The sequence below is a fragment of the Schistocerca serialis genome, chromosome 1 (assembly GCF_023864345.2).
Source record: "Schistocerca serialis cubense isolate TAMUIC-IGC-003099 chromosome 1, iqSchSeri2.2, whole genome shotgun sequence".
Lineage (NCBI taxonomy): Eukaryota > Metazoa > Arthropoda > Insecta > Orthoptera > Acrididae > Schistocerca > Schistocerca serialis.
In genome coordinates this window covers 708,277,827-708,290,365 of record NC_064638.1, presented here as the reverse complement: position 1 = coordinate 708,290,365, position 12,539 = coordinate 708,277,827, and the positions used below count along the sequence as shown (strand labels likewise).

Below are 12,539 nucleotides of genomic sequence, written 5' to 3'. Positions count from 1 at the left end.
TAGCTCAGAAGTATGTATAACAAATTAAAACTGGTCTGCATTTAATTATCAATGTAAAAATGAAAGTGGAGTACATGAAACACATCTGCTTGAACTTAGGATTGATTTGGGAGTGTTTAATATCCAGTTTAAGAACATTATTTTATGAATATACAGTCTTAATTTCATGAATAAAATCATGTCTCTTCCCCCCCCCCCCCCCCCCCCTTCCCCGCCCTTGTTACATCTTCAATGTGGGCTTGATAAGTTACTTTCCACTCCCCAGAAATTGGTTGTATTTTGTGGTATTCATTAGGACCTTCTGGTGATCTGCTTTCACATTTTGTCTTTAAGAAACTAATGTCTTATGTACTTTTATGAAAAATGTCATTACAGGTTCATTAATACTGAATATGGATCTGTTTAAACACCTTGATATATTCTTGGGACCACAGCTGACAACACTGGTGTCTGAAGTAGCAGAACACTGTTCTAAACAAGCTGCTAACAGTGGTGCAAGTTCACCAGATTCTAGTCCTAAATTTGTATACTTTAACCAACTTAATTTGGCTCAGAAAACAACTGTTCATCTTGATAACAGAAGAACAGGAAACATAGCAGTTACACCTGAAGTTCTGAGGTTATTAGCAGACATAAATGCTGATAAGGAAAGGTATGATACACACTTAAAACAAAGTTATTCAAGTGTTCTGAAGTAATAATAAGTATACAATTGATTAAGGCAGCAAAATTAAATTATGTGTAAATAAGATATAAAAGGTATATTAAGAGAATTTTAATTAAATGTAGTATTACTGCTAAAATTGTACCCAATATTAAAATGACACTATATGTAATTATTCTAAGAGCAAAAATTACATTTCCACACCTTTTGCTTTTTGAAACTATCAGTTTCTAAGAAAATTGAATTCTAGGATATGGGAGACACCTTTGATTGTTTGTGGTAGGCTGGATGGTTCTTTGGTCAGTGTTTGTCAGACCATTAATGACTTTAATATTTTTTTAAATGATGTTATCTATATCAGCAAAGAAAATCTCAATTTATGACATGATTACACAGAGTCCACTCGTATCCATCCAGTACAGGTGGCCAATAGGCACATCAAACATTTCATTCATAACCAAAAGCAACTGTAACACATGATATGTATCAACATACACTGTTTATGTGCAATTGCTATAATTTTTGAATATCCAGCATTTTAATGCAAAAATTGAGTTGTCATAGAAGAGATTTTTGGCATTGTAATGTGTGTAGCTCTGTGTAATCGAAAGCTGGGTGTAGGTTATGTTTACTGTGTTGACCAGAGAAAAGGGCTGCACAGAGTATTGTTATAGAACCATTTAGTCACAGTTCCATATTTTGTGGCTAATAAAGTAACCTCATATTCTGTTTAATTGAGTCTGTAATGGACTGTCATTGATTTCACTGGATGGCTAGAATGACTATGGGATGATATGAGTGGTCTCTCCCAATTGATAATTTTTTAACCTTTATAAAATGTACTTTTGGATACAGAGGGGAAATGATGTACTTAAAACATCTAAACAGAATGGATGACCAGTACTTAATCTTTTGGAGGGAAAATTTCTAGTACTGTCCATAGAAACACTTAAAAAGTAGGAAATAGTAAGCCTAGTTTTTCTCTGTAAATTTCTCATCTTCAGAAAGGAAACATCTATTGCGTAGTGGGTTTCTCCAAACCTAGAATCTTAGTGACTTGCTCCCGCTCCTCCCCCACTCCAGTCTTCCCCAACTAACCTGTCTCACCTCCTTGAATAAGGAACATTTAGTTCCGGAACCTGACTAGTATGGTCTACTCTAAGGAAATTTGGCTCCTAAGGATAAATGTTGGTCATCCATTCCATTACCTTGGAATTTTAGCAGTTTACTCGATTAGATTTTCTGTTTGATAACATTTACTGAAAGATGTCCTAAATGTGAAATGGCTGGTTAATAATATGTAGTGCTAATCTTTATTTCTGATCCAGATGAGTTTTTTATTTTATATTTTAGATAACAATTATGTGTTGCTGTAACTATTTAACTCATTCTAATTACCGTAAGCCATGCCATTTACATAGAAATTTTGTTTAATTTTTGTCCCCTCAGGATGTCAACAACTGGAGAAACTATTTTAAAAACCATGAGTGATTACTGGGTTGTAGGTAAAATTTCAAATCTAAGAGAATTTTATGCAGTTATTCAGCAAAAAAGTGCAAACCTTATAGATATCAATGGTAAGTGTTAAGATATAGTTATTCTCTTTTGTGCTGCATGGTAATAATCAGTGCTTGATTTGTATAAAAAAAAAGTTCTAGTACTGTGACCTTCTGTGAGTGGGGGGGAGGGGGGAATTTAAATTCAAACATCTTGAAACGTTATTTTAATGCATTTTTTATCAGAGGTATCAGTGTGGCAAACTGTCACAATCCTCACAAATCAAGCACTGCTTATGGTATAAATTATACAATTTAAAAGAAATGGGTCTAGTGTAAATGGTTTACAGTACTCTGTAGAATACAATGAATTCATTAAAATGTATTGGAGGAAGAAAGGTAGTTGACAAAGCTGCTTCTAAGAAAATGCATACTTCAGTAAACAGTACAGTTTATTGATAAGCTATAGAGAGTAATATGGGTTCTCCAAAAATTGTAGGAGCCTCAAATTGAAGATCGAGGCTGTTAATAAAGGTGTAACCTAACTGCTTTCAGATTAGGTGAATCTGTAGCTCCCGCACTAATAGCTGATCAGTGTTACCTTCCTCTTTTCACATTAAGCTGTGGAACATATTATCTAACAGAGAATAGACATCTTGCCTGAATCATAATTAATGGTACGAACATGAATCGAAAACCTCTGAATGACTAGGTTAGATGTGCTTTCAAGTATTTTGATGGTTGCTGAGATAGAAACATGTGTTAATGAATTACCTCCGCAACACCTACAACACTATTAAACTTAGAGGAATTGCAAAACTGTCCGCATTATGTTATGTTTTCCTATTATTTCATTAACTTATTGATTGGCGACTCCATAGTGTCCTGTGCACTACGACCAGATAATGGGTATACTTGAAAGGAGAGACAGCATTGGTCGTATATTTTTGTTTATTATCGCAAAATCGATTTTCTGTCACTTAGTGACCATCTTCAGTGCTAGAAGTTAAAAATTTTTTCACATTACGATCAGAGAGTATAAAACAGAAAATCACAATTACATCTGCATATGAACATAACACATGTTAGGAACATACCTGTAATATATAACTTAAATTAGTAAGCACTGGTGTCAATAAGCTTACGGCGATCACATAGACTGAGGTCGCTGTTTACATGCACTTGTTCAGCAGACCTCGGTGTAACGGGGCTTGACACGCCCTCTATGTGACATGTGTCACGTGAAGACATAGTATTACTGGTTTTGCGAGATATTAACACTAAATAACTCTTGTGCATTTGTGAATCGTGCAGTAATTCAAGTTTAAAATGTACGTGCAACACATAGCAGACGAAGGGGGAAGGAAATATCTAAAATACATTGGCGTATTGTTTTTTACAAACTTATAAAACATAAAACAGATCGATGATAATTTGTCAGAGTGCAGGACATATAAAAGAGCAAAAGATAATGAAAAAGAATAATAAATGAATAACATGAAATGAGGTGTAACACAGGTTTTTAAAAAACATAATACCCACCATCTGGCGTGGGAAGTTGGAAGTACAACTTTCGTGATTTACGTAAAATGTTACGTTAAGACTAAGGAGTCAAATATATAAAAAATAATAACAGTACGAAACTGCCATTACTTAATAATTAAAATGCCGTAAAAGACAATGTTCATTACAAAAATGTTTGTAGGTGTGGATAAACAATTTTGTTAGCATATTTAACGGCGTGATAATGTACATATCATTCGTCCCATCACTGGTTGTACGCTTCCGCATAAGCACTGGGTCAGAACCCATATGTACATTCACAGGTTGATAAAACAGTAATGAAGTTGCCAAGCAACCGGTTTTGAATATTAATAAACTAATTTGATTTTACATAACTTATAGTAGTAGTGGAACCCATATGAAATACAAGCAAACTTAAGAAGTACCTATAATTCTAATTGTGTATTTGAAATAAATTTGAAAATATAAGGTGCGAACAGGTAGTATACATCAAACATCGAGAAACCATCATGAGGAAGGACAGGTAATAGTGCCACTTATACCAAAAATATACATCGTACTTTAGAGAAATTAAACATAGGCTATGCACGATATCCAGCACTTATTCAAACAGCAAAGGAATTGTTAACATACATTAAAAATAATTACATAAAGTGATAACCAGTTCGTATTACTTTGTGTCAACGCCTACGAGATGTCGACTGTAGTAAAATTATGTTCAGTAGGCGTCCATGAGTTCTGCAAATTACGGAACAAAAAAGGAGCATCTTTTTTAAAAACCGAAATTAGTTATGTTATTAAAACAAACCGAAACATTTGTGTCTATGTGTTGAGATAGTTGGAATAGCGGCCATTGTAAGTGTTCTCGTAGCAACTATGACTGAGGCGTTGTATATAAGGGATAACAAGCAACTGACTACAAATTGCTAATTGTGATAATTGGCCACAAGTTGACTTTTTTCATAGGAAATCGGAGAAGCATTCCCAAAAATGTGTGCTTCTCGATATCGTTTGCTCGTTAAGTAGCGCGGTATCTGGAGCTTTATTATGACAAAAGATCTCCATCTCTTCCATAAGGTGGAGGAAGCGACCTTTTTTACCCTTGTGCAACAACTTCAATTGCGATGTCAAATCTGGAGTTGTATGACCAGTTGCTACCAGATGGGGTGCGAAATTCGATTTTTTAGCAATATCTTTCCTCTCAAGTGCAACGTGCTCACGGAACCTTGTTTCTAATTTTCGTCCGGTTTGCCCTATGTAACCTGCATTACACGTGGCACACATAAGTTTGTAAACACCTGATTCATGTGAGACGTTGCGTTCATGAATGTTATTCCTTAAAAGCACGCCTAGTCTGTTCGTCGTCGAGAAACCTACATTAATATTCCTCTTCTTGAATACTCTGGCAATTTTATTGCTAATGGGACCATAGAAAGGCAATGTGATAAATTTTTGATTTTTAGTTTCGCTTGTCTCATTCTGACTTAAATTATCTTTACTATATTTTTTGGATACCATCTCATAAATGTTCATGACGTATTTCAACGGGTAATTATTATTTCTTGCAATTTGTTTAACTATGTTTAACTCTTTCTCATGGTTTTCATTAGATAATGGTAATCGGAACATACGATGAAATGCAAAGTGGAAAAACGCTTTTTTGTGTTGGTCAGGGTGTTGTGAACCATAATCTAAGATGATATCTGTGAATGTTGATTTTCTGTAAATGTCAAATGTATGTTTTCCATTTTCCCTTCTAATGGTTAGGTCTAAAAAATTAATGACTCCATTCTGTTCTTTTTCAACTGTGAAAGCAATTTTGTTGTGTAAACCATTAAATGTACTGACGACTTCGTCAATATCAGATTGACTGCCATTAATAAGCAATAGCGTGTCATCTACATATCTATAGTAGTATACGATCTTTTTAGCTAATGTTGGAAAATCTTTTAGTAATTTCAATTCAAGATAGTTAATAAAGATGTCTGCCATAATCCCTGACACAGAGTTTCCCATGCTGAGTCCGTCCTTTTGGACATAAATTTTGTCGTTAAATGTGAAGTAGTTATACTTTAAGCAGAATGATAATAGTTCTATGAACTCATTTATTTCCACGCTGGACATATTACTGTGGTTTCTGAGATTAGCATCAATAATTTGTATTGTTTCCTCAATCGGGATATTCGTATATAAATTGACAATGTCCAGCGAAAGAAACGTCATAGTGTCTGTAATAGGTATATCTTTTATTTTCTCTACTAATTGGGTACTATTTTTAATCGAGAACTGTTGCACAAATTTATAATGCTTATTCAAAATAGTTAGGCATTTTTTCGCAATATTCACCAACGGGACCCCTCTCCCATCAACTACCGGCCTAATGGGATTACATTGCTTATGAACCTTGAATTGTGATCGTAGCTTAGAAATTTTTTGATTCATTACGTTGAGATACTGTATCTCATGAGGGGCTATTACATTTGAAAGTGATTTAAGTTTCTCATTTAACTTTCTTTGAATCTCATTCATTGGGTCTCTCGCAATTGATGTAATACCGTTTTCTTGAAAAAATTGTAAAGTTTTTTCTACATACATTTCTTTTGTAACAATAATAACAGAATTCCCTTTGTCTGCCTTTGTGACAATTCCATTACTTTCTTGTAATTTATTATTCAAGCTTTTTACTGTCAAATGATCCCTTTTTCTACCTCGTTCTTTAATAGCTTTTCTACCGCTACAGCCATTTTATTATGTTCTACCTTATTTATTTTACAACTATCCATCGCGAATTTTACCTGCACTAGTGTATTCTTAATTGCCCTACTATCCAATTGTTTATGTATGTTGTACTTTAAACCCTTACTCAAAAGTTCATTTTCTTCCTGATTAAATACTATATCCGTTAAATTTTTAACCCTAGGATTTTCATTATCTTTTGCTCTTTTATATGTCCTGCACTCTGACAACTTATCATCGATCTGTTTTATGTTTTATAAGTTTGTAAAAAACAATACGCCAATGTATTTTAGATATTTCCTTCCCCCTTCGTCTGCTATGTGTTGCACGTACATTTTAAACTTGAATTACTGCACGATTCACAAATGCACAAGAGTTATTTAGTGTTAATATCTCGCAAAACCAGTAATACTATGTCTTCACGTGACACATGTCACATAGAGGGCGTGTCAAGCCCCGTTACACCGAGGTCTGCTGAACAAGTGCATGTAAACAGCGACCTCAGTCTATGTGATCGCCGTAAGCTTATTGACACCAGTGCTTACTAATTTAAGTTATATATTACAGGTATGTTCCTAACATGTGTTATGTTCATATGCAGATGTAATTGTGATTTTCTGTTTTATACTCTCTGATCGTAATGTGAAAAAATTTTTAACTTCTAGCACTGAAGATGGTCACTAAGTGACAGAAAATTGATTTTGCGATAATAAACAAAAATATACGACCAATGCTGTCTCTCCTTTCAAGTATTTCATTAACTGTTAGTAAAGACTAGTAGTTGTATCAAATATGTGACATTTGAGTTCTTTGTTTAGTATATTATCCCCTCCCCCTAAAATAATTAAAGAGCTCATTCCTGGGAGACAACAGTAACAATTAAACCAGAAAATAGTGACATATCAGTTGTCAAAAATGTATTTTTAGTTGTGAAGCAAGTAGTGATGAAAAGGTATTTGATTTCTACATTCAAAAAACTAAATACAGACAGGAAAAGATTCAGAAATGAGATTCCAATGATGGGCTGCTATCTTCTGCCGAGATACATTATTTCAAATTGAACGAACTTGACAGAGCTTCACAGAACTTATGACTTCAAGAGAAACATAATTTCACACAGAAAGTATAGGAAAGAGTGAATAGAAAGAAGAAAGATATGGATATTCTGTCAGTAGTATGATGTAAATTTCAAGTCACAGATTATTACCGATTTTTTATTGGCTTTAAATACACCTGTCCGTCCAGATTACATAAGCAAAAATTTCATATGTCTTAATGTACAGCCTCAGATTATAGATTCTTTAAGATATTGGACACACCTTAATGAAGCACAAGGGACTGACAACTGTTGGAAATTGTGGCAAAGCAGTTCACAAGACAAGAAGACATTGTACCTCTCCACAGCCCTACTTGTATTACTCTGGCATCCATGGTGTGGAGTCAAGATTGCATTCTGTACTTGGAATAGATGGTGTCCTTTTAAAAACTGAGACAATTAAACTACATTCAGACTATTTGTCTACCGTCCCGCCCTTTAACAGCGTGTGGGAAAAATCGACACTTAAATCTTTCATAGAGAATTGATTTTTCTTATCTTATTACGATGATCATTGTCCCTCTGCAGTTTGGCATTGAGAAAATATTTTCATGTTCAGAGGAGAGAGTTTGTGATCGAAATTTTGCGAAAAGGCCTTACTGCAACAAAAAATACCTTTGTTTTAATGGTTGTCACCCCAACTCGCTTATCATATCCACAGAACTCTTTCCCCTATTTTCCCATAATACAGAATGAGCTGCTCTTTTGTGGACTTATTCAATAAGCTCCATCAATCCTACCCTGTGACGATCTCGTATACCGCACAGCAATACTCTAGCACAGAATGGACAATTGTAGGGTAGGTGGTATCTTTAGTAGACGTGATGTATCTTCTAAGTGTTCTTCCAATGAAACACAGTCTTTGGTTTGTCTTCCTCACAACATTATCTCTATGCTCGTTTCAATTTAAGTTGTTTGTAATAATAATTCCTAGGCCTTTAGTTGAATTGACAGGCTTTAGAGTTGTATGATTTAGCCTGTAACTGAAGTTTAATGTATTTCTCTTAGTACTCATGTGTTTGACCTCAAGCTTTTCCTTACTTAGAATAAATTTCCACTTTTCTCATCATACAGATATTCTAGGTAACTGATCTTGTGGTGACTTTACTAGACTGTAAATGACATCTTCACCTGGAGACAGTCTCAGGACCAAGTGCACCAACATTGATCAGAAGTTAACCACAGTTAAGCCGGAAGGTAACCCTAGCCAACACAAAATTTGACTGCATCAACCTCAGTTAATGTTAAATGAGGGAGTTTATAACAGTTAAAGTTGATCAAGGTTGGAGGCTCGTTTACCTTGAACTGATAGCAGTTAGGATAAAGTAAACGTGTGCTGTATTAAGAAAGTGGTCTGTTTTGATGTGTTAAATTCCATAGAAGGTGAAAAATGTTATATTTTTACCATGTAAAGCATTGCCGCAAACGTATTGGCTACTTGCAGGGAGGGAAAATCCTTTCGAAGAGTACAGGGACATGACATTTGAAGAGAGATCTTGTCGTTCAAAAGAAACAGTGTGTTGGTTACTAGGTAAAATAAACGAGAGATTGGAACTTCCTACTTGTCAGAGTAACCTTGTCTCACCCATGAACAGACCTCTAATGACACTGAGGGCATATGTAACAGGTGCTTTTAAAAACACACACACACACACACACACACACACACACACACACATACACAACCTTCAGTAACATACGCAAGCACATCTCTCAAACACGTGGCCGCCATGGAGACCAGAATGCAACTGTCACAATGTGCTGTTAATATAGTTATTGGTGATAGTGCTAATGTACATAGTACAAAAACGCAAAGAATTACCAGTGATATATCGGGGATTATAGTAGCAATATCTACACAATACATAAAGTTTCCTTCTCAAGCAGACTTACACTTTGTGATGGATAGTTTCATGGTACTGGGTGGATTTCCTGGAGTCGTTGGTACAGTGTATTTCAATGATGTGGCACCAAGATCTATTAAAATGGCACTATTTTGCCACAATTTGCCATAGTTAAATATTGAATGATGACATTTTTAGATATGCTCTTTACATAGTGTTTACTGATACTGACACCTAGTTGCTCTGTTTAAGCTGTAGCTTAATTGATAGTGTCATGAGATGTAAAGAGAAATGTAGCAGGTTTGCGTTCACCTCTGTCCAATGTTTCTTTTTCTAAAAGATTCTGGGTCTGTCTTCTTGATTTAATAGAAGTAATACACGCAGTAGTCCTTGTTATTTATTACAAATAATGTATTTGCTGCAATTCTTGTTGCACTGGCCAGTAATCTTAACATAACAGTCAAGCTCTGTCAGAAAGTAAACACACATTACACACTGTGATTAGCTCACAGGACTATCATTTGAGAGGACAGTGGTTTAAACCCTCATCTGGCCATCCTGATTTAGATTTTCTGTGATTTCCCTGAATTGGTTAAGGCAAATGCCAGTGTGGTTCCTTTGACATAACACGACCAATTTCCTTCTCCATCCCTCTGCAGTCTGAGCATTACTCCATCTCTGATGGCCTTGTTGTTGACAGGATGTTGAACACTAATCTCCCCCCCCCCTCCTCCTCCTCCTCCTCCTCCTCCTCCAAGCTAAACACTGGAACTTCTCTCAGATAGTACTTCATTGTAGATAGCTACATCATCTGCAAAAAGTCTGATTTTGCTATTAACATTGTCTGTGAGGCCACTAATATACAACATGAACAGCAAGAGTCCCAACACACTTTCCTGGGGCACACCCGAAGTTACTTCTACATCTGGCAATAACTCTCAATCCAAGATAAATGCTGTGTCCTCCCTACTAGAAAGAAATCCTCAGTCCATACACAAATGTCACTTAATACTCCATATGACAATAGTTTTGACAGTAAGTATAAGTGCAGTACTGTGTACAGTGCTTTTCAGAAATCAAGAAACACTGCATCTACCTGGTTGCCTATCCAAAGCTTTCATTAATTGCGAATTGGGTTTCACTAAATCGGCATTTTCGAAATCCATGCCGGTTGGCATTGAGGGGGTTGTTTTGTTCAAGATACCTCATTATGTTTGAGCTCAGAATAGGTTCTAAGATTCTGCAACTAATTGATGTCAAGGATATTGGATGGTAGATTTGTGGATCACTTCTAGTACTCTTCTTGTAGATGGGTGGGAACTGTGCCTGTTTTCAAGGATGGTTCAAATGGCTCTGAGCACTATGGGACTTAACATCTGAGGTCATCAAGCCCCTAGAACTTAGAACTACTTAAACATAACTAACCTAAGGACATCATACACATCCATGCCCGAGGCAGGATTCGAACCTGTGACCGTAGCAGTCACGTGGTTCCAGACTGAAGTGCCTAGAACCGCTTGGCCATTCCGGCTGGCTTCAAGGATGGGGACAGTATTTTGTTCAAGGGATCTATGATAGATTGTAGTTAGAAGACGGGCTAACTCAGCTGCAAAAGCAATATAGAATTAGAATTTGACAGGGGTTCTTTTGGGACCTGGAGCTTTTTCCAATTTTAACGATTTCAGCTGTTTCTCAACACCACTGACTAATACTTATTTGATTCATCTTTTCAGTGGTACAAGGATTAAACTAGGGTAATTCTCCTGGGTTTTTCTTTGGAAAGAAACATTTGAAAACGGAGTAAAGCATTTGAGCTTTTGCTTTGCTACCCTCCATTTCAGTTCCTGTTTCATTCACTAAGAACTGGACACTAACTTCAGTTATGCTAACAGTCTTTACGTATGACCAGAATTTCTTTGGGTTCTGTGCAAGATCACTTGACAATATTCTGCTACGGTAGTCATTGAAGGCACCACACATTGCTCTCATGACAGCCAAATGCATTTCATTCAGCATCTCTGTCTCTATAGCTCTACACTTTTACAGCTATTGTGCAGTAATTTCTGTTTCAAAGTTTATTTACAGTGATTGTATACCATGGAGGTTCCTTCCCATTATGAACTGTTCTCCTGGGTAAATGTCTATGCAGTTCATGGTCATCTATTCTTTTAAACTTCCTCTACATGTTCCTGCCGTGTGCTGAAAGTTTCAAGTCCCTTACTGATATGACACTACTAATTTTTTGTCTATTTTACTGAACATTATATCTTTTGCTTGTTTTAGTTGTCCTTTCTACTGTGGTAATCATTGTTGCCAAAACTGTGTCATGGTCACTGTACCAGTTTCGATGTAGACATCCTCATAGAAGTCAAGCCTATTTGTCGCCATTAGATCCAATATATTTCCGACATGAGTGGGATTCAGAGCTATCTGTTGTAAGTAGTTTTCAGAGAAAGCAAGTAATGCCTCACAGAATATATTATCATGCCCACCACTAACAAACCTGTAATTTTCCCAATTAATTGTTGGATAATCGAAGTCTCCACCGATGATTACAGTATGATTGGGGAACTTACATACAACTGAACTGAGGTTTTCTCTAAAGCTTTCAGTTATATCAGGAGATGAGTCTGGTGGGCAATAGAAGGATCCAATTACCATTTTGTGCCCACCCCTGATACTGACTCTTGCCCAAACAATCTCACATGCGGCTTCAATTTCTGTCTTGCTGGATTTGAGTTTCTTGTCTACTGTGACAAGTACACCATCTCCATTTCCCATTTGCCAGGCCTTTTAAACCACAGCTATATTTTCCCCCAAAATCCTCATTGCTCTCAATTTCAGGTTTCAAAAAGCTTTTTCCTCAATCTAGGAATAGTTGTCAAGAAGAAACTTTTCCAGTTTGATTTCAAATTTAATTTTTTTCTTTTGTCAGACATTTTGTATCACTGGGTAAGTGATCAGGACTTATAGTTGCAGCATTGTGCATCTCTTTGTGTGTTAAAGATAACCTTCGTGTGGAGTAATGAATGTTGTTTTCCCTTCTGGTATTGCAATTGTGCACTTCATTGTTCCTTTTGAACTGCAATGGATTATTTACGACAAACTTCATGAGGGAACAAATATCCTGTGAAGCAGTTGTCAGAATGCATAACTCCTTAAACAGATGTCCACAAGAT

At 36.0% G+C, this 12,539-nt stretch overlaps 1 protein-coding gene across 2 annotated transcripts in view; it reads left to right on the top strand.

Moving 5' to 3' along the window:
- The window catches only part of LOC126481026 (vacuolar fusion protein CCZ1 homolog), a 50,421-nt gene that overhangs the window by 22,083 nt on the left and 15,799 nt on the right, over positions 1 to 12,539 (top strand). For both annotated transcript variants that reach the window (XM_050104493.1, XM_050104502.1), the window contains 2 exons: positions 376 to 652; positions 2,114 to 2,241. In XM_050104493.1, coding sequence (XP_049960450.1) covers positions 376 to 652; positions 2,114 to 2,241 — 405 coding nt within the window. The remainder of the gene's footprint in view (positions 1 to 375; positions 653 to 2,113; positions 2,242 to 12,539) is intronic.